At 33.4% G+C, this 24,213-nt stretch overlaps 1 protein-coding gene across 2 annotated transcripts in view; it reads right to left on the reverse strand.

Annotated features, from left to right (window-relative positions):
- Positions 1 to 775: 775 nt before the first annotated feature.
- TMEM168 (transmembrane protein 168) overlaps positions 776 to 24,213 on the reverse strand; it is a 26,960-nt gene continuing 3,522 nt past the window's right edge. The window contains exons 2-5 of one of the 2 annotated variants that reach the window (XM_017535034.2): positions 21,210 to 22,464; positions 11,343 to 11,485; positions 8,971 to 9,245; positions 776 to 3,925 (exon numbers count right to left, since the gene is read on the reverse strand). In XM_017535034.2, coding sequence (XP_017390523.1) covers positions 3,378 to 3,925; positions 8,971 to 9,245; positions 11,343 to 11,485; positions 21,210 to 22,337 — 2,094 coding nt within the window. In that variant the 5' untranslated portion in view covers positions 22,338 to 22,464 and the 3' untranslated portion in view covers positions 776 to 3,377. The remainder of the gene's footprint in view (positions 3,926 to 8,970; positions 9,246 to 11,342; positions 11,486 to 21,209; positions 22,465 to 24,213) is intronic. The other variant, XM_037740798.1, reaches the window with a different exon arrangement.

Consider the following 24,213-nt stretch of genomic DNA (forward strand, 5'->3'; position numbering starts at 1 on the left):
CTAATCTGTCTAGATTTAATAGTGAGGAAATGAATGATTCAATCTTAATGATATTGGAGTCATGATGGAAATGGACTCAACCCACAAAAAGCCATTTTTTGGCAACATCAGCTATGTTTTCATTGAAACCAGTTCTGAAACAGTTTTTCCTTCCCCAACCTTAACACTTATTACTCTTAACTACAAATTTGAGATTTTTTTCCTTTTACGGATTCTGTCAGTTTTTACTAAATTACTTGCTTAATGAAGATCTTGAAATAGTATCAATTTAAGTAGAACTGTAAAGAAATTGCAGTAATTTACAATCAAGTTATTCCAATTTGTCCTTAGAATTCTAAATTTATTCACTCAGTCCAAAATATTTATTAAATGCTTCTCATTATGGACAAGGCACTCTTCTCGCTAATTGTGTGCCAGAAATACCAACACGTGTAAGCCTCTGCCTAAAAAGAGGTGACAGTCTTAATAGTTTCCAATACAGGAGACATTCAAAAGTACTGACAGATCTAACTCCTTTGAGCATTTACCGTCAAATATATCTAACCGCATTCTTAAAATTAAATCATTTTCTTCTGGCATACATTATATTAACTATCATCACTTGTGAGAAAGTAATGTAGAATATTACTTTAAAATAGACTAAGCTCTCAATCTGAATACATATAAAAAAGCAGCACCCAAAAGAGTAAATATGTTTAAGCCCCAAATTATAACACATCCAGTTACAAATGGATTCTAATGAAGATTTTACTCAAAACAAAAATCTACCCAATAATACATTAAATATAAGTGCTATTTAAGAATTTAATTTTTTTAAAGCATAACTGGTCACAAAAATAATCTTCTGAAATGCATCTTTTCCATAAAATTTGAATTTATTAAGAGCAAGATAGAATTCTATGGAAATATAACCCCAATTTTCCTAGGGAGGAAGAGTTTAGATCAGAGCAAACTAAAAAATGTTTTCTAAAATGACAGCATAACTGAAAAGTCATGGGGAGAGAAAGAGCTTGGCTCCTTATTTATTTTGCAACAGTGTGTACACTATTTAAAAGATGTTTTAGAGGTTAGTACTTTTGTGGTTTTAGCAAGGTATCACATGAGGAAACAAACATTAAATCAAATAATGTTGAAAATATTTCCATGTTACCTCTTTTTAGTAGGATGGTAAAGTTTTGCCCTAAAATAACTCCTTTCATTCCAAGCAACTCTTTCTTAAATATGACAGCCATAAACAAATTAGAATCATTGTCAGACCTATTTTTTAATCTTTAGGTGAAAGTAACCAATCACTTTATCCTTCTTACAGTATTTCTTTTTTACATCCTTATTGTTTTTTAAATGTCAGCTTTGTGATATCATCCCAAAGGGTCATTTATAGTTTTTTGTTTGTTTGGGTAGGAGAATTCACCAAAGTGGATATTCTATAAATTCTGGTTAATAAATTTGTTCAAGTCACATTCTTGGCCCAAAGACCTTTTTTGGTTTTACTTTCACAGAAAATATATATCAAAAAGTTAGGTTTGCGGCTGTCAAACTGTCAGCTGTTTTTATAATTTTTAGTACCACCTTAATACTACCTTATAAAGAATGAAGAACACACTTTTATTTCTGGCTTCGTTACAGTGAAGAAAAATGCTTTAGTTAAAGCTAACTTGCTCACAAATTGCTAAAAAATTTAAAAAGAGATTTTACTTAACGTTAACTTTTTTTGAAGCTAAAAAGGTCATAATTTTAACATTTGGCTTTTCTACTACACTACTGCTGAAGAGAACAATAATGAAACACTATACTATTTTATTTGGACAATGCTAATATAAATCCTTAACCTATATTGGAACCTTTCAAACATGAAATCTAAAACATGGGCATTTTTAATGACTACCACTTTCAATATACTAGAATATTCAATATTTGCACATTAAATGAAAAATTAATTTTTAACAAAATTTTATTCAGATCATTAGGAAAATCATATTCAAACCATAGAAATAGACTATAACAATACTGCATAGATAGTGGTAAACAAGTTCCCTGACTCTAAGTAACTTCTTCCTAACCTAAAACTTCAATTTTCAAGTCACCAGGTAGAAAATGGTGGTAGCATTATTTCCTCTTTCTGAGGCTAGAAAAAATGGCTTCAATGGTGAGAAGTCAAACCATTTAAACAATGAAGATTAGATTATTCCCCAATTTAATTCTATTCCCCTCTTGTTATTTCTCATAGATGAAAATTTAGAATGTAATAATTATTGGAAGGAAATAAGAAGTGAATTACCTCTTAGGAGATATCCTGATCAGTGCCTGCTTTAATCAGACAGAACACTGAATTAAGTTTTAAAAATTACAACCACACTATTATGCTTAACTAAAATTGCCAATATGAATACTTTTTTACATAATACATTACACATATACAAGAAAAGAAATGACATGTTTCCTATCCTTTGACCTTCAGTAGAAAAAAAATGTTATCACTAACAAGGATCAGAAAAATAATTTTCATGGCGGAGCATTAGCTCAATAGGGATCAAAATCTTTTCTGAATACTTAAAACAGACTGAGTCAGTCAATGAGAAATTGCTAAATTTCTTCTATGAGAGTACCTTTTCACAAAGGAAGACAACTTATTGGAAGGAATTTGTAGCTGGAAACATTGTTCATTAAGAAAACATTAAGTTACCCTGAGAAAGACTCTTAATATTACCAGTGTTTTCAGTGCCCCCAACCAATTTAAGAAAGAGCAACTTGTAGGCTCAAGCCTTTTAACAATACCCACATAAAGAATGATTTAATTTAAAATGTAATTAGGGTTCTCTGCTACACTGGTAAAAGGTCACAACCAAGACATTTTGCATTTATTTTGGGCAGCCCTCTTTCTTTTCTAAGAGAAAGAGTTTGTAGTTCTTCAAATAGTCTTGGATGAAACCTACTGTTTGGAAAAAAGAATCTTCTGTAAGTAAACTGGTAGTTTTCTTAAAATAGTAAACAAATTTATCTGGTCTACATTCTCTAAACTATCATATGCCTAGAAAATAAGGCATTAGTAATTCATCATTGGCCACTGTAGAGCATAGACAACAAGTGTTTTCTTTCTAATCAGGACCATATGCAAACATTCCTGAAAGTGCAGTATGATTTTTAACATCTCTTACACATTTACAGTCAGCATTTGACTCCCTATATACTTTTAGTACAAAATGTTTTTTCCCCAACACCTTACATATACCGTAATTACTTAAGAAAAGACAAAGTGAGAGCAGCTACAGAAGTAGCAAAGTATTTTCCACAAATAAAAAATACAGCATACAAAAAATGGCAAGTTAGTGATAATTGGTAGTATGAGTGCTTAATAATATCCCACTTTGGGGTCCAAATTAAGATTTGACAAGTTTGAAGCCTTGTCCTGTGTCCAGCACAGTAGGAAGAAACCAACTCATTTTTAACCTTTTCAAGCACCTAAAACAAGTTTTGCAGATCCAAAAAAGGTTCAGACCACATAACCAATTTGCCAAGTGCACTAGGGGATATGTAATACGAGGAAAGTGTAACATCCAGTGCTTGGCCACGTCGCTTCCCGTTGGCAAATGCAGGGTGTAGTCACTCCACCGTTTTGACACACCATATACTGCCTTCACTGTGCGTCCCTTTTCAGTCCAGCAGATATTATTACTGGAATTGCAGTTATATTCTACCCAGTCTTTTGTAAAGTCACCTAGCTGTGGTGGGTCAGCTTCTTCAATATCTACTGTTTTTATCAACTCTGCTCCTTGTACTGCAATATACTGGTCATTAATTTTCCTCACTTCTTTCACCCAAGGGGTTGAGTTTTCGCTGTCTAATACGATAATAAGCCGGGAACAGAAGGAACCATTCTTTTCTCTCCACCATTCTAAAAGTGTGTCAAGGCGTAGTATATCTCCACCTGTGAACAAAAGAAAATTCAATGGAGCAATAATCTCTGTAGCCTCATTAAGAAAACCCTCTTAATCACTTTCTCTCAGAAAATACTCTTGTCTTACATGTATTTTCCTTAAATTCTTAGAATTAAATAAGCAAAAAAATAAAGAATTTTATGACACTTTCAAAGTATCTTTGGAAAAGATAGTTTTACAACAGATTTTCAACTTGAGGTTAAAAAAATCCTTATTACTCACATAAAAAGGAGTATGCTATTATAAATTAAGAAAACAGTTTTACATAGTTGTATTTAGTGAAAACAACTATACAAGAAAGCTAACATTCTATGTAGCAGGGGCAGCAACTACAACTCATGGGCCTGATCTAGCCCACCACTTCTTTCTGTTTGGTCTAAAAGCTAAAAATTGATTTTATATTTTTACATGGTTGAAAGAAAATCAGAATATTTTGTGACAGCAAAAATTGTATGCAATTTAAATTTGATATAATTTTTGTAAAAGTTTACTGGAACACAACTACATTCATTCATTTACACTCTTTATGGCTGCTATTGCTCTAAAGTGGCAGAGCCAAATTGCTGCAACAGGGATCTAAACCCACAAAGCGAAAAATATCCGGCCCTTTACAGAAAAAGTTTGGCCCCCATTCTATACCATTGTTTCCTTTTCTTCCTCATATGCAAGTACCTGCTAAATGAAAATAAACCCTATTCCTACCTGTACAAAAATGAGTTAAAGAATAGATTTACATTTAAATCAGTTTTATAGCTGAAGAACAAGGGATTAAAAAAATATACCCAGAAAGTTCTAAATAAACTTCTGACTACAGGTTTTTCATCTAGATCATTGCGGATTTTTTTGTATACTACATTAAAATGTCCATTTTGATTAGTGAGGTTTTTGGCATTCCCTTATGTTCCGTGCCTGAGGCAACTGCCACCCTCATCTCATCTGGCCCTGCCTCAGTGGACACTGATGTAATCATTCCTATTCTAGGAATCTATCCTAAGGGAAGAACAGACTAGGAACAAGAAATTACATAAAAAGACCTCCTTCCCTCTTGGGAAATGGAAATAAACTACAGCCTAAAATCTTAAGAGTAAATCTTATAATATTTATAAAGAAAATGTACTGATCAGAAAATGTCTATATTAGAAAAAGCATGACATTTCATCTATAAAAATTACTGCAGCAGCTATTGCGGGATGTTTCACTTCCAGGTGGTTTTTAAAGTACTCTTCTGAAATTTCTACATTAAGCATAAGTTACTTTTATAATGTACCAGTACAAAACCAAACAACCTAACTCCAGAATACATATTTCCCCCAAATCAACTGTCCTCTTGGTTTCACCATTAAAAGTGGGTATCACCAGAGAGAGAATCCTTTAGCGTTGGGATTATATCATATTCTGTATGTGTAATTGATTAATATTTTATTAAGTAGCCCACTGTAGCTTAAGAACCTGAAAATAAATTTGTTTTATGAATCAATCTAACACTCACACACATTATCTCAGATACGCCATTTCAGTACATGGTCTCTACATAATACCAATGTGTTATTCCACTGACACCTCCCCAAAAGACACTTTTTCAAAAATGGCCAAATGTTAACTCTCCATCATTTCCAGCTCTATTAAATTTCTCTGGAGATTAGAAGATGACACAGATTACAAGAACTATTATATAAATTCCATCTGCCACAAAACATCATTGCCCAACATGCTATCCACAACTATTTCAATAAACATTCTTTAACATATTCTACCCTCATTCTCTTATATAAATGCTCTTTAGCTATCAACAAGATACTTCAAGCAGCATTAAAGCTTTCTAAATGATTTCTCTTGTTTTGCTCTGCTTTCCCTCTATGAATAGGTTCTATGCTACATTTGGCTTTTGGCCCAGATTCAAAGTACTTACATTTATCTAAAATAACAGCCATCTGATGCATTACAAGTAATGGAGACTGCTTTTTAAAGGCTTTGTTTATTTGTAATAAACTGCTTTATAAATTATCTACATTTTCTCCATTTATTTCTGTCTCTCTTGCAATTACCATAATTGTTTTCCACTCTCAAGCAAAGAGGCAAAAATATTAAGTTCCGTATCGTGAAACTCCATAAATAAAAGATTACATATTCTAAGTACTGTGAGTAAAGTTATGGGATAAAGGGCAAATAAAGATTCTCCTTTCCACAGTGATATTAATACTGGGCCTGCTATTAACTTGCTAACCCAAGTAAAATCCAGTTGTGATGTTTCCTATTTCAAAGGCTGCTAAAACAAAAACAAAAACAAAAACAAAACAAAACACCCTATTAATAAATTAGTAGAACTTAAAATTCTTTGTCACTTAATTTGGAATAGATTAAAGCATTTTCCTCAGAGCAGAGATATTCAATACTATTTGTGAGGCAGAATCGGTCCTTGAGGGCTATGTCGAAAGCAGGCCAGGGCATGAACTAACTAAAAAGAATGCTTCTGGGCCTGGTTCAACCTGACTACCCACAAGTATGCCAGATGCCTCAGGCTATGCATGATAGTATGCAGTCGCTGAATTATGGGATAAAATCTACCTTTGTCAGGGAAGGGAGATCAGTACGTTTTCTCTCTCTTTTTTTTTTTTTTTTCCTTTTTTTTTAAACTTCTTATAATAAGTTCTCAAAGTTACACAAGAACAAACCTTAGCTAATAGAGGAATTCTATAATGGTCAATTTACTGGTAACATACTGCAAAAAATTATAAAGATATCATTCCAGAATGTAACTGCTAAACATTTACCTAAAATATAACTCTATTTTAGAATTCCTAAAGTCTTCAAAAACTATTACTAAACAATGAATGAAAATTTAGGAACACTGATTATATATATGTTTATCTTAGTGTTTTTTACTTTGAGAAAAAGCTGATATAAGTATTAGTAAAATGAACATCTAGATTGATTTCCATGGCTATCTTTAAGAAATACTTAATGAATTTTAAATCACTTAAGAAAAGTGCAAACTTTTTGAAAAGTGTTTCTATTAAGTAATAAATCCTTAATATAAACACACACAGAAAGCTAACTTCTAAAACTACTCTCTTACAATACTTTAACTAGGGATATATGCATGGCCACCAAAAATTAGCCCTGTTTACATCATTTGATCTGGGTAGAGTTTATTATCATAAGCATTTTAGTAAGTTTTCGGTAATCAATCCCTGCTTTTAGATCTAATATTCTACTTCTGTAAAGACTGTTTTAATTGACTAGAGCTTTCTCTTGTATTCTGAGTTGGAATACACAGAATGTTATACTTTACCTGAAACTGAAGTAGCCATAAAGGTTAAAAAGATGCTTTCTACATTGTAATTAAAAAGTTATAGGTCGTGGGGGGATGTGCAAAAAAAAAAAAAAAGTTACAGGTCAAGTAAAAGATTTTAAAAACTATATTCAAGTAGCTTTAGTGTTCAATACATCTTTTAGTCTTGTACATTCTAATTTTTTGAAATGGGTGATCCATGCTAACAAAAATATCCACTTAATCAGAACATGCCATTTCTTTATCATCATGGCGTTCACCCTTGGAGGCAACATGGTACAGCGGGGGAAAAAATACACTTTAGGAGTCTGGCAGATCTGGTCCTTAATCATGGTCTATCACATAGTGGTATGACCATAGATAAGTTACATAACAACTTCCAATTTCCATTTGAAGATAACAGGATGGTATCCATCTCAAAGGATTTCACATGAAGATTAACAAAGTGTGTAATGTACTAAGTACAGTAAGATAAGCTGATGCTTAAAATGTGCTCAATAAATATTATCTTGTCTTTCTACTAGAAAACCACTGAGTTATTCAATATTTATTGGCAAAAAAGAAAAATTAAAAAAAAAAATTCTTTCTGATAGAACCAGTTACAAATCTGGCACAAAATTAGTGAGATTACGCTGGTTTAAAATCATCTCTACTTTATCCTTTTGTTTCTTTCTGGAGTTCTTATACTGATATTGGCAACTCTCCCTCTGTCCTTCTATACTACTTCTATTTATCTTTTTCTTCATCCTGAATGTTTCTACTTTATTTTATGACTATTTTATTATTTATGTATTCTTAGTTTAAAACATCTATACTCTTTTACAGAAAAACATGTAATTAAATCTAAAATAACTATGTCTAATCTAAAATAAGAAAATTACCTTTCTTTTTAAATGATTTATTCAGTGATTTCATCTATTTATCAACTACTTAAGGATCCTCTACTATGTACCAGGCTCTGTTATAGGTCCTAAGCAAATACATTTACTTGACCTATTACCACATGATCTAGTATTTAAAATTCTGGTGAGCTTTCTAACATAAATAAAACTACAGATGTGAAGGACTACTGAAATCTGCATCTATAACATTTAGAAACTTAAAAATACTAGTCAAGGCCGGGCACAGTGGCTCATGCCTGTAATGTCAGCACTCTGGAAGGCTGAAATGGGTGGATCAGAGGTCAGGAGATAGAGCCCATACTGGCTAACATAGTGAAACCCTGTATCTACTAAAAATACAAAAAATTAGTCAGGTGTGGTGGCACACACCTGTAGTCCCAGCTACTCAGGAGGCTGAGACAGTAGAATTACTTGAAACCAGGTGGCAGAGGTTGCAGTGAGCCAAGATCACACCACTGCACTCCAGCCTGGGCAACAGAGCAAGACTCCATCACAAAACAAACAAGCAAACAAAAAACTAGTCAAAGAAGTTTATCGGCTTCTGAAAAATATATTTAGCAAATCTGAAAATATTTTAATGGAAACTGATTATAAGTCTCAAAGCATTTTTTTCCTTCTAATCACTACAAGACATAATTCTCAATCTTATCATTAGAGATTACTAAATTAGGCTAAACAGGTATGCTAGAGCAAAGAAAAACAAATTAGAGTCGTATGTATAGTTTGGTGAACTGAAGTGGAAAACTGAGAATCCTGAAATTTAATGACTATGTATGAAATACAGATTTCTACAAATACATGTGTATCTTTACAATAGTGAAACTACCAAAGGTGAATTTACCTGCTAGAGCCCACTCTCCTGTACCATGGGTGTGCCCACTGTAATACAAAATATACGTATCATGTCTGGGTCCATCCACAGTCCGAAGTTCGAGGAAAGCTTTCAGCTTAGAATGCAGAGTATCAAATGACAGTCCACTTGTGGAATAGTCACATCCATAGGTCTCAATCATATGATATGCAAAAAATCTTTGGATAGCATTCAGCATGCCAGTAGACCTCAAATTTAACTCCTGTACATGTTCTGGGGGAAGCAGTGTTGGCTGACCATCAGGACTGAAGTAGGAGAAAAAACAATTATTTTGGTGTTTAAAAAGTATTTATTCACTCTATATTACATTCTCATCTGTCATTTATAACTAATTATCTAAGAATAATAATATTTGCTGCTAAGTGACAGGAATTTTTTTTTTTTAAATCGTCATTTCTAACATTCCCATAGTACTAAGAATTAAGCTTAGGAAATCAAAACCTGGTTTCTAAATATTATATTTACTATCATTAAAACAACAACCAAATTAAAATTTGGGATAACATCTCCAAATGTAGATAGTATTACTCTTTGTTCCTTATTTCTATTTTCTTACCTGATAGATATTGGACATGGCTTTTTAAAAATAGAATTATACCATTTCAAGAACATCTGGGTGGGGACTATTAAAAAAACCATTCTTTAAGAATATTATAACACACAAAATATAAAAGCAATATTTTAATTATTTCTTTTCTTTTTTTTTTTGAGGCAGTATCTTGCTCTGTCGCCAGGCTGAAGTGCAGTGGTGTGATCTCAGCTCACTGCAACCTCCGCCTCCCGGGTTCAAGAGATGCTCCTGCCTCAGCCTCCCAAGTACCTGGGACTACAGGTGCATGGCACCATGCCCGGCTACTTTTTGCATTTTTTAAGTAGAGATGGGGTTTCACCATATTGGCCAGGCTGGTCTCAAACTCCTGATCTCATAATCCTCCCACCTCGGCATCCCAAAGTGCTGGGATTACAAGTGTGAGTCACCATGCCCGGCCTAGTTATTTTATTTCTGTATTGAAAAATAGTCTTTAAAAAATTGTGTTCAAATTTTACTAACTTAAGGTACACAAATGGCAGAAGAAATTATCTATTAATAGGCATTTAAAAAGTTACTAAAATTTAGGACCCTTGCCTTATACTACTGAAAACTAGTTCACTTAGATTTGCTCTTGGAACAAATATAAAATGGTGCTCTAGTAAAGATGATAAAGCAAGTCTTTTAACTAGCAAAATACCATTAATATTGAGAAAGAAAAAATCATTCCTATCCAGAAAAGGGATTTTTATCAGGAATTTTGAAAACCTTAGATTTTGCTTCATGTATCATCAATACTATTCTACTAACTTTTTTTCATTAGAGTCACAAAAGAGAATAAGCAATACATTTAAAAAATTACAATAGAATAAATATATAACTGTGCATATTACTATTTCCACATATTCTTTCTACAGGGTTATCATTTCTTACTTGATGGGACATTTCCAAATCTGTTTCCTTCAGTTCTTGAATCTTCAACTTTTAAAGTCTTTAACATGAAAGAAAATCTTTCCTACAAATAGTCTATTTGGGGATTTTATGTTAAATACTTGAAATTAGAAAAAATTCTCCCCTCTCCCTAGGAAAGTGTGATGAAAACTGTCATCAGAATTCATTTATGGTAAATAATTATTGTAAAGGTATTTAGCTATAAAATAAAAATCAAAATGTAGCAACATTTTCAGATTTATACAAATGTCACCACCTTTGTGGGTAAAAATTATTTTGGAATAAAACTGCAATTAAATAAACATTTATTAAACTTCACTGTCAATCCTCTGAATTCCTAGCATTTGCATGGCATTTTCAGTGTGCATAGTGTTTTTATATTCATTTTTTTTTTTTAGTTCTTCATACCATTCCTGTCAGATGAGCAGAATAGGTATCACTATTTGCATTTTAGATAAGACAGACACTAAAGTTCAGAGTAGTTACAATTTGCCAAAGGTAACACAAAACTAGACCTCCAGCCTATCAGGCCTAGTGCACATTCTATTATATTTCACTATGTTGTTTCATAGGACACTTTCTTAAACAAAGTATTCCCTGTAGGGCAAGACCTCTCCTTAGAAAAGATATTCATGAATACATTCTGGTATCTAGCCAAAATATAAGCTTACTGTATTCATCAAAATATTTCAATTGAACTGAAAGATATCACTTGGAATAAAGTTTGTTAAAATTTTGGAAGAAATGAAAAAGTTATATTTTGAAAATATAGTTTTGAAAAAGAGCTATACTGTATTCATATAAATATTAAGAAAATGTTATGAACTGAATAGTTAATACTAACTATACTAGATTACTGTACCTGCAGAAGTTGGTGGGAATCACAATAGCATATCCAACAGATGTTCCTCCTAAGCAGTTACCCAATTCATGGAAGAGCCCATGAGCCATGGATTCCAATGGCAGAACAATTAGAAACATGCTCAAGAAGATTCCATTTGTTGGCTAAAAGAAATCCAAAACATGTTTACACAGTATGTGTACATATGTGTATATATTTACATACGTGCACACTGATTCACATTTTTTAACCTATACTTTCAAAAAGGATAAAAGGAACAATTAATAATCTAAAAACAATTTTCACTTAAAGCAGACAGGTATACATGAAGAGCTAACTAGTGCAATAAATACTAAATTTATCTCTCAGTTTCTTGGAAGTTGTAGCAAAAGCACATTATTTTTTTAAAAGATTTGTCATACAACATCCTATCCAAACTAGAAAAAAAAAAAAAAAAACAAACCCAAACCAAAACCATTCTTTGATGTGACAGAAAAATGCCAGAAAATAATATCTTGTTAAAACTCACATGCTGATGTCATTTTTCAAATGACACATTCATTTACTTTATCAAAAAGGGTACTTTAGAAAGGGTTCATTTTTTTCCCCATGAAATTATGAAATTCTTAAGGAAATTAAAGACCCTAAACCTATAAAAACAAATTCCGTTTACATAATATAATTTACCTTATAAAGCACTGAACTCTCCAGATGTGTAAATTCAGAATTTTAACAGAAGAAAATATTAAGGACATGTAAGCATTATAAAAGCAGAATGGAAAGTAGAGAAGCAGAAGAAACAAGAGGAGGAGGCAATAAGGTATTAATTGCAATGAAAATGCAGAAAAAATTAAGACTCATTTAAGTGAAAAGAAAATGGAAGGATGGCACTTAGTCTTCAACATATCTTTGGAATATTAAACTATCACATTCTTTCTGTATTGCTACTGCACATACTATATGTGTAGGTGCACAAACATATGCTTTTAAAACTAAGGGGTGGCTCATCTGATAAAAATTTAATAATAGAAAATATATTCCTGCAATAAAAAGGATATACTGTCATATTTTGGACACCTATTTTATCAATTATATGAGTAACACAGTACATGATCAATTTAGAAACACTGGAAAATACAAATAAGTAAAAAAGATACGTGATTAAAATCATTCCAAATACCATCATCTATGTGCACAGCTACTCTGAAATATTCCCAGGCTTCATGCAATATATTTTTCACAAATACATATTCATGTCTATTTTTTTTTAACAAATGGGAGATATAATCTGTGAACATTTTAATCGAAGCTTGTTAACATAACTCTAAATCACTTGTAAAGACCAAATGGCATTCCTATAATACATATAAAACTGTAATTAGTTGATCCTATTATGGTAAATTGCTTACAGTTTGCCATTATACCAAAAGGACTAGAATAAATATCAACTTCTCTGATTATTAATGGGGTTAAGTATCTTTCATCATGTGGGTATCATCTTTAATGAAGTGTAAATATTTTGCCCACTTTTCTATGGGGCTGCCCTTTTCTTCATTGATTTAGCTTTGTTTGGTTCTGAACATAGTTTAAATGAAAGTCTTTTGTTGGTTGGTGATTCTGTGACTACTTTAATGCTGCTTTTTGCTTAACATGAGTTCTTAATTATATGTCACTTTATGCCTTGTTAAATAAATATCCCTCTATCCAACTACTAAGAAGAGATTTTAACATTATACTCTAAAGTCTTGTTTTGCCTTTCACATTTAAATCTATAATCCAAACATAATTGATTGTTTATGATAATGAGCCAATTTTTTCTTCTACAGAAACAATTGCCCAAGCAGCAATTACTGAAAATATCAACCACTCCACATTACAGTGCCTCCTTTGTCGTATTAATGGATCTTTTCTCGATCTCTGTCTTCTGATCTGTTGATCTATATTTTATCCTTTCACATGTCCTTTGGTCTTCGTTTCTTCCATTTTTGGGAGTCTAATCAAACAAAGATGAGATCTTCTTACCATATCCCATTTGAGTCTTACCTTTTCTTTCTGTTCAGTATTTTCCATACTTTTCCTTTTTCATGCTGCTTCTTGTATAGCTTCTTCTGAACTGTATCTTCCAGTTCACTAATGTTCACTTCAGCTTTGTCTAATGTTATGTTTGCAACATTGAAATAATTTGTTATTTCCTGATTTGCTTTGTCACTTTTTAAAGTTTCCAGTGTACTATCATTATGTCTTGATCTCTGCTTTTATTTTTGCAACTTAGCTTGATGGTTTTCTGTGTTTGATAGTTCTAATCAATACCTGAAGATTTTTTTCTGTTGTCTGTTGGTTTTGCGGCTTCTTGCTCTTGGTGGGGTGTGTGTGTGTGTGTGTGTGTGTGTGTGTGTGTACCTGGTTAAATTTATGAGCCGAACAGTGAATATAAAAATTATTTAGGCCTAGGATCACGATACCTTCTCCTAGAGACAATCTGTTTCTTCCAGGGAATGGCAGACATTACGAGTCTACATATCTTAATCCAGGTTTGACCACTTAATCCCAGGTTGAACCACCAACAGGGCACAAGGGCAGAAAGCAAGTTCATGAGAGAACTATAACACACATGGCTCTACACTCTTCTTTCAGTATATAAGCATAAGAGTTAATTTACCAGAGATCTTACTTCTGGAGGCCCCCGGCTTAGCTCTGATTTTTGCTACCCTTGAGGGGAACAAAAGTGCAGCTCAGCTTTGAAAACAATTTCCTCTACATACACAAATGCCTGCAAGGCTCAGCAATGAGTCTTTTCATCCCAGGAGTATGGTGTGTTTTTCCATTTATTCGAGTCTTCTTTTATAGCCTTCAGTGAGGTTTATAGTAATTTTAAAATAAAAGTTTTATAAGTTTAAAACTTATTTCTAGGCATTTTATGTTTCTGTTCTTATAAATGGAATCAGTCCCAATTCTCTGATTATTGATTTCCAGGCTATTACATTTTATATATTTACATATTTTTTCTAGCCCACTGCTTCTCAATCTTCAGTATGCTTTTACTGTTAGAAAAAAGTATTAAACAGTTTGAGCAGTAGACTAAGCAAATGATAAAGTTTAATTGCCAATTTGTAGATAACTCAAATGAAAAGCCTAATAATTAATTCTAATTAAAATGTTAATTGATATTGATGTTATTCAATGCCCTAATGTTGATTATGCAACACTGATGATGATATTTGATACAGTAGAACTAAATAAGCAGATATTCAGGGGTTTACTGATCACAATTCATAAATAACAGATGATCTGTTACTACTAGCTTCTTATATTAAAAAATCTTAGAAATTGAGAATTTTATGCTGATTGACAGGGTCTTACTCTGTCATACAGGCTGGATTGCAGTGGCATAATCACAATTCACTGCAGCCTCGACTTCTCAGGCTCCCGTGATCCCACCATTTTAGCCTCCCAAGTAGCTGGGTCCACAGGTGCATGCACCACAATGCCCTGCCAATTTTATTTTTGTAGAGACGAGGTCTCCCTATGTTTCCCAGGCTGGTCTCAAACTCCTGGGTTCAAGCAATCCTACCGCGTTGGCCTCCCAAACAGTTGACTTACAAACGTGAGCCATCGTGCCTGGCCCTGTTATACATTTTTAAAAAGCTAATTTATCAGGAAAAAAAAATCATTAAGTAATTCTATTAGGTTATTTTGAAAAAGCAAGCTTAGGAAAACAGTATTAAATATTCTATTAAAATCACACACAAGTGAGTATTTAGGCAATACAAAAATTCATAATCTTAACTGAACAGATGGCAAGTATGTCCAGGAGAAGCCAAAATAAATTTAGGATGTTTTATCCACTTGCCTCTTTCAGAGAGCTTCAATTTTATTGGTCTGCAAACCTTTATTCTATAGCTTCAATCTAGAGCCATGTGTGACTTTGGAGTACTCCTCACACCTTAATTCCTAGTAACAAATAAGATCAACTGATTAAAACCTGTAAGTACTTTTTCTCCTTTGCTTCTCCAAATTATTCTAAGCTCACTATCAAATTTTAAGATATGGTTCATATTTCAAAGTAGATATAAACTAAGCACAAAAGAAGATCAATAAACAATCTGTAAGTAATGTCCTTTGAATAAAAGTTGTTACTAGTTATTAGATCTCCATTTAGCTGGGCTTTCAAGTCATAGTCTAAGTATTCAACATTTCATATCCTAAAATTTTTCAGGTAACAGGAAAAAAATTTCTTTATGCAACGCCATTTAAAAAATGTAACGTTTACATAAGAAACATATAAACCTTGTTTGTTTAGAATTATTTTTGTATGAGTCACCTTATGCAAACCAGATTTGGAAAACATACATAGAAGTCTAGGGAAAGTAAAGCCCAGCTAAGAAACAGCATACATAAATGTGGAAATATATAAATGGAAAGACTGTGAGAAATCTGGCTTTAAGAAACATAGGCAACCTTCAAAACTTTACTTGGTTCAGGAAACCTAAGAAGATTATGAAGGCTACTGCATAATTTTAAAATCAAATGACTTGTTTATGTAGAAGTAGAGCATAGTGGAAAGGACCCAAGCTTTGGAGTTAGACTTTGATTTAATCCCAGCTCAACCACTTACTATATGTACACAAATAAGTTAATTAACCTTTTAAGTCTTGATTTCTAGAATATATAAATAATTAATATCATGAGCTTATTCTGTAGATTTTCTAGAAATACATATATATGGCAATATAAAGTTAAAACAAATGCTTTCCACATGACCCAGCAATCTCACATCGCACTAAATAAAATAAAAGCTTATGTTAACACAAATAGCAGCTTTACTCATAATTACCAAAAAACTGCAAATAATTTCAGTGTCTCTCAATTGAATAAGGGATAAACTGGAACATGCGTACAATGGGATACTGCTCACAATAAAAGTAACTAACTTACTAACACCTATAATCCCAGAACTTTGGAAGGCCAAGACAGGAGGATTGCTTAAGCCTAGGCAGTCGAGGCTGAAGTGAGCCATGATTATGCCATTGTACTCTAGCCTGGACTGCAAAGCAAGACCCTGTGTCAAAAACAAAAGTCAGGCTCAAAAGGCTACAATATTATACAATTTTATGAATATGACATTCTGGAAAAGGAAAATTTCTAGGAATGGAAAACAAATCAGGTTGCAAATATCTGGGGTTGGGAGAAGAACTGATTACAAAGAAGCAGAAGAGAATTTTAGGGGTGATGGAACTGCTCTACACATTGATTGTGGTAGTGGTTGTCAGACAATTTTATGTGTTTGTCAAAATCACAGAATTACACGCTAAAAGAGGTGAATGTTACTATATGTAAATTTTTCCTTAAACTTTTTTTTTTATATTAAGCTAAGTAAAACTAACAAAACCCTGAAGTTTTCATATGCAAAACCTTAAGGAACAATGGCTAAACCAATTTTTTGGGATTATGATCTAAGTTACAATTGTGCTCCATAAAGCATGTTAATCTTGCATGTTTTCACTTATCTAATAGTAAAATGAAAATGCATTTGAGTCCCTAAAAATATATTTTAAAAGATAAATAAGCCTATAAGGCATATAATAAATCCCAAATGTCCACTAGTCATTAACTCATTCCACTGAGTCATTAACTCAGTGAAATCTATCATGTTTTCTGTCATGCTACATTCTTATATGCTCTCTTCAGGTTCTCAACATCTTTTTAACATTTTGACTATCTACCACAACCTTCTACTTTACATTTTATCAACCAATATCAAATTCTCTTTATATTTTACTTCTCAACAAAATCTATTAGTTTTTCATTTGATAATACTCTGTCTTATCCTTATCATGGCCCTTTTCCCTGTTACCTTAGTACAAGTCCTTATCTCTTGCTCCTGGCTAGCCTTCTTGATTTCAGTCTGTGTTTACTTTCATAGATTCTGACATAGCTCACAAACTGATCTACTCAAAGCCTTCTTTAATTCATTTTTTTCCTTGCACATTAGGTCTGCCCTCATCTAATCAGTGGCACAGTTTTTCTAGTGAAAACAGATTGAAGGATATTTTAATGGGACTGAGAAAAATGACTACTTTAGTATTACTCTCACAGAAATATGACAAATAGTTTTAGATTATGTGAAAAATGGTATCAATACCATTCAGGAAATAAGTAAAAATAGTTCAATATTAAAAATCAATTAAAATTCAATTTAAAGAATCTGAGATAGCCCTCAGAATTTATTTTCATTAAACAATGATATTATTATCCCAAAATAGTCATCTCCTAACATAGCTCTTAAGTATGTGCCTTTCTGCAAAACTTTCTGGTTCTTTCATTATTCGAAAGGTTTGGAACATACATAAATTGAGCAGATACTTCCCAAATTATGTTTCACATAGAGATTAAAAGGTATGGGCGTGGAGAGGTGAGTAATATAAGTAATGAGGGATAGAGCAAGGATTTCACGGTCAAGTTAGTTTGAAAATGCTTTTCTTTCTGTACTTTGAACATTTTTTTTCCTCAGAGTACACTCACTAACATCTTACAGAACACTGGGCAAAGCAGAGTTTGAAATCTTTCTACAGAAGATTGGTTAAATTAAATAGAAAAAATTTACCTTCAAGGCACAATGCCTATGCCATGGGCAGCAGTTTCCAAATAACAACCAATTGAGAAATGCAGCCATAACTCAGGTAGATTCACACTAGTCTTGAATAGCTAAATGAATACATCACCACTCAATGAGTACGCTGGTGATCAGAAGTTTTTGCATCATGTTGAAGATTTTTAAAGACACAGAGTCTCATGCTCTTCCCCCAAATTATTGAATTCCAATCTTCAGAATTTTAACAAGATCCCTACATGAATAGTATGCGTACTGAAAATTGAGAAGCAATGGTCTAGAAAAAAGATTGGCAAACTTTTTCTCAAAAGGGCCAGAGAAGGGGGCGGATGTGGTGGCTCACACCTGTAATCCCAGCACTTTGGGAGGCTGAGGCGGGTAGATCACCAGAGGTCAGGAGTTAGAGACCAGCCTGGCCAACATGGCAAAACCCTGTCTCTACCAAAAATACAAAAATTAGTGAGGCCTGGTGGCAGGCACCTGTAATCCCAGCTACTTGGGAGGCTGAGGCAGGACAATCGCTTGAACCCAGAAAGCGGAGGTTCCAGTGAGCAGAAATGGCACCATTGTACTCCAGCCTGGGTGACAAGAGTGAAACAACTCTCAAAAACACGGGGGGCCGGGCGCGATAGTTAATGTTTTGTTTTGCAGGCCATATAGTCTCTGTTTTAACTACTCAACTATGGTGTTTACCATAATAATAAGTTAATATGGTAAGAGGATATAACAATTAAAGATGCATCTACATCTAGGAACAGTGCTTCAAAATACATGAAGCAAAAAAAAAAAAAATGACAGAATTGAAAAAGGAGGTAGACAACTCAGGAGCTATAATAGAGCTTTTAATCTCTCTCAGTATTAAAGAACTAGACAGAAAACTAACAAGGCTACAGATACATGAACAACAATACCAACCAACTTAATCTAGCTGATAGTTATAGTACACTGTACCCAAAAACACAGGACTCCTTATTTTCAAGTGAACATGAAATAAAAAGCCATGCCACAAAATAAGTGGCCTAAAAGACTAAATACAAACAGTGTTCTCCAACCACATGGAATTGGAAATCAATGGAAAGAAATGTGGGAAATTTCCAAATATTAGGATATTATACACCAAACTTATAAATAACCCATGAGTCGAAGAAATTTCAAGGGAAATTAGAAAACCTCTCACCAGATGGCACAGTACTAGCATAACAATAGACATATAGGTCAATATAACAAAAAAACTCAAAAATACAACCTTACATTTATATTTAATTGATTTTAAACAAAGGTGCCAAGGCAATTCAATAGGGGAAATGTTAATCTTTTCAATAAATGGTGCTGGGAACAATGAGACGTCTATATATTAAAAAAAACTAAAACAAAAACCATAGATCCTTATCTCATACTATAACTCAATATGGATCATACACCTAAATATAAAAGTTAAAATAATGCTTCTAAAGAATTGTGACCCAGTACTGAGCTAAGACTTCCTAGATAAGACACTAAAAGCAGAGCCCATAAAAGAAAAAGCGGATAAATCAGACTCTGTAAAATTAAAACCTTATACTCTTCTAAACTCTTCAAAGAGTATCATTCAGAAAATAAAAACATAAGCCACAGACTGGGAGTAAACATTTCGAAATCATTTATCTGACAAAGGGCTTGTATCCAGAATATATAAAGAACCCTTAAAACTCAATCAAGACAAATAACTCAGCTTTAAAATGGGCAAACAATGTGAATGTTTAAATAACAAAGTAAATGGGTAATATACACATGAAAGATGTTCAACATCATTAGTCATTAGAGACATAAATTAAAACCACAATATCACCCCACATCTAAATTGAGGGATTCTTAAGTAGATCAACTTTAGGAAAAAATAGAAGGTGAGAATCTGGAAACTGATTCTCTTAAAATTATCTCTGCTGATAGACTCTTGGAAAGTTTTCGTGTATCTAGAGTGGTACACACTGTATCTGAAGACAACTGGCATAAGAAAAAATTTGCAGACCAAGAAAATATTAATATTTTGTTAACAGAATTTGATAGCCTGGAATGGTATCAGCATGAATGAGGCTGACTTGGAAAAGAAAAAGTATTTAGGGCTGGGAAAGGAGCTAGCAGGAAGAAGAGAGGCACGTTAGGGGAGGAAAACTCATGCTTGAGTTTTTGATATCACCATAATTCTGATAGTCCCTAACACCAGCAAGTAGAGCAAAGTATGGACAATATCCTCGGGCAACACCCAAGATGTTTTCCTCATTTGGTTGACTCCCACATAGGATCCCTACCCTGGCCCAGCTGACTAGAAAGTACCATTTCCAGGCAAGTCTCCACATCTCCCCCTTCAAAACACACTTTTCATCTCTCAGGAGCAACAAACTGTTACAAAGAATTCCACCAAGCAGAGCTGACTCTCCTTTTTGCCCCACATCCCAGCGTGATGTACACAGAATATAGTATTTGTCTCACTGTGATAGTAATTTACATGCCAGCCTCTTCCTCCTCCCTTTGGAGACTGTGCCACCTCTGACAGACATCCTGAGATCTTCCACACCCAGAATAGTACCTGGCATATATATAGTGCATAATCAATACATGCTCAATTAATCAAAGACTGGGTTTGTTAATAATGCAGATGCAAACTCCATCTGTACAAATGTCTTTGTATACAAGAACCTTTTTTAAAAAATTTCTGGGCAGCAAAGGTATGATGAAACTCAGGTTTTCTTTCTTAGGATAACTTCTAATCTATAATTAAGAACCTGATATGTTGTTATATATCTAATCACCTTTTATATAAAATCTTCAGAGAAATGGCTACATAAAAGAAACATGTTACAGTGAGGAGTCCAGGAAAAGACAAAAGTTAGGTAGGTAACCTTGCTCCTGCTAGTACTAGTGACTCTGGATGTGTCTTCTTTGGCTTTCGGTTTCCTCATGGGTAAAATGAAAGGATCAAAATACAATCTTTAAATACTTTCCAAATGCTAGTATACTAAGAATCTTTAATCGATGAGTGTTTCACTAATGAACAATCAGGAAGCAGGAGGCATCTCAATGCTGAGTGTTCATAACATTTTAGTACTTCTTTGTTAGAGATCAAATAAATTATCCTTTTGAAACACATTCAGTGCTTCAATTCCAATGACAAAATTAAATAAGAGCAAATATGAATAATATCCTTTTTCAGGAACTTGACCTTACAACTTTAATTTCAATGCTTGAAGCCAGCATTTTATTACATATCTTTGGGGTTCATGGACAAACAATAAGCTTACCTGCCAGGAAACTGCTCCCAAAATTGCTGTTGCAAGAAGACTAAAAAACACCAACTGCTCTGAAATCAAGCAAAAATGGCGCATCCCTTTGGATGCCATGATTCTATCAAGACTATTATTATCTGTCCTGTGGGTAAAATATACTTTATGGCAGTCATTTAATTTGGTATGGAATCCCCAAAGAGTTAAAAGAAAAATAATATGACAAATCATCCAGAAAATTCCAAAAATGGAAAAGCCAGGTATTACAAAATACCAGAGATGAGTGTCTCTAAGTTTAAGTGCTGAAAGAATAAAAAACGTGAGCTCAATCATTCCAGCAAAAACGACCGAAAGTCTTCTGCAAATTCTTCCACGGTACAAAAACGGTTTCCATCTTTCAGTTACCGAAAGGCCACTAAAATAAATGTCAAGGAAAGGATCAGTTATCAGGCAAATAAAAAAACATGCAAAAGCAATGGGGTTTTTGGGAGTCTCTAATGAGGAAAAAAATAACAAAACTGCAAAAATAACTAAGTTGGGAATAGCTAAGAAAGATTTCATTCTCAAATCAATAATCAGCATAGCCAGAGCTATAACAAGCAAAATGACACTCAGAGACTTCTCCACCAACATAGTTGTGCTGGCAATGGCAAATCCAACAAGTTCCAGAAATTCAACTGTGGTTAGTAAAGTGGGTCGATGACGGACATAACCAGAAATTCTCTCCACCAGAGAGCACAGTATCCTTAATACTATGGACGTGAGAAGCAAATATTTGGTTGATTCTTCTTTTACATCATTTTTAAAAGATGAATTATCAAGAAAACATAGGAGGCCAAGCAAGAATCCAAACCAAAGATTGGAGAGACTTAAACTTGCTGCTTCCATTGAAAAATAATAATAGAGTATGCTAGCAATTCCAAGAACAAAAAGACCTAGAATAAAAATTACTAAAATTAAGGAATTTGCTGTTTTCTCCCATCTTACGTATAGGCCTAAGCATATGGCAACCAATAAATTGATTCTGGCTAAATAGCCAAGATACCGCACGGACGAATGCATGTTCACTTCTCTATTTACTTCTTCCAGTCTTGTCATTGCTAAATAGAGACAATGACTAAAGCAATAACGCAGTGATTTACACATGTAACCAGCAATGTGGGCTTTTCCCCCACGTTACAAAAATTAACCGCTGTATTTCATCCAGTATATCCAATGTATCCACAACTCCTATTTCAACATTTTCTCTGGTGGAAATTTTGTTTATAGTGATCTAAAAAGAAGAAAAAAAAAAATCAGTTAATTTAATGTAATTTACTCATGATTTTATATAGAGAGGCATATAAAAAGTAAAAAAATCCAGTTTACACCCTGATTTGCAATAACTTAAGGACAATTGTTCCTGGCTTAAAACTTGGCAATTTATCCAAACAGACATGGCTGTGCTTTCTACTCATCATATGCTATGACTGCATGAATAGAATTGTTCTTCCAGAGATGGTGAAGAATTGACCTAATCCCAGATTTTCAACAACAAGGAAAGGTGAAATGTTCGCTTTAGCTTAGACTGTAGCAGGTTTTGGTACAACCAAAAGCTACTTAGTTCTTAAAGTGAATGAAGGACTTCATCATAACCTCCAATTTGAAAAGCACTCGTATATATCAGTAATAACAGCAATCATTACGACCTGCCAAATATCCCCACATCTTTTTACAAGGCAGTTCTAGAATGTTATAGAGTGTCTTTACATTGTTTAATAAACTTACTAGAATTGAAGTTTAACTATATTAAAGTTACTCAGTCCCTAAAGTTGAGCCATAATTCTCCCTGTACTTTTACCTCTATTAAATTACTTTGATTACTAAACTTGCTTTCCAAATCTAAACACTATCTCTATAGCAAACCAAATCCTGACCAATTCCTAGTCAAAAATGAAAAGCTGAAATGCTCACCCAAATAGTCATTATAAAGTAAATGAAGAACTTTTCAATTCTACTTAAACAAATGTTACTATAATTGTTAGAGGACCCAGGAAATTACTTCAATCTTAAAGCTTCCACAAGTCACACCTAAAAAATGATAGTAGTCAAAAAATGATTTAACCATCTATTATATAATTCTTCAAAATTTCCTAGTATACTATTTCAAAAGAACTGATCAATGGTTCACAGTTACACTCTAGAGAGAGCCCAATCAGATATTTAAAAACAAACTAGGGTCAGGCACAGTGGCTCACATTTGTAATCCCAGCATTTTAGGAGGCTGAGGTGGGAGGATCACTTGAGGTCAGAGTTTGAGACCAGCCTGGCCAACATGACAAAATCCCTTCTCTACTAAAAATACAAAAATTAGCTGGGCATGGTGGTGGGCACCTGTAATTCCAGCTACTCAGGAGGCTGAGGCAGAAGAATCACTTGAACCTGGGCGGCGGAGGTCGCAGTGAGCTGCAATCGCCTGCCACTGCACTCTAGCCTGGGGGATAGAGTGGAACTCTGCCTCCAAAAAAAAAAAAAAAAAGAAAGAAAGAAAAAAGTAGTTTGTGATTAGTTTACTTGTACTTTCTTAATAGCTATACACTAAAAGGCTCAAGAGAAAAATGAGAACCTGGAATCAACTCTTAGTATTCCTCTGGCTAGAGAAGGCTGTTAAAGCAACCTTAGGGTCTCTTGGAAGTTCAAGTATTATTTCTTATTCTACTTCTGTATGTTCAACAAGCATATTTTTTTTTTTTTTTACAAATTTAAGTATTCCAACTGATTTTCCTTAATTCCAACTACATTTTTAATCACTCATGTCTTAAGGTACCACATAATTTTAAAGAAAATGTCTTCCTTTGGTATATTTTGGGTTATCTTTTTAACTTGAGTGTGAGAAACTGACAAAATCACTGAGGTTTTTTTTTTTAAATTCACCATTGTGTGTTATATAATAATCCAACAAATATGTTAGACTATATCCTCAAAGAGCTGATGATACAATCTGGGCTCAGACTACTTAACACTGCTGGACGGGAGCAAAAAA

This window comes from Cebus imitator, unplaced genomic scaffold, assembly GCF_001604975.1.
Source record: "Cebus imitator isolate Cc_AM_T3 unplaced genomic scaffold, Cebus_imitator-1.0 Scaffold90, whole genome shotgun sequence".
NCBI classification, from domain to species: domain Eukaryota; kingdom Metazoa; phylum Chordata; class Mammalia; order Primates; family Cebidae; genus Cebus; species Cebus imitator.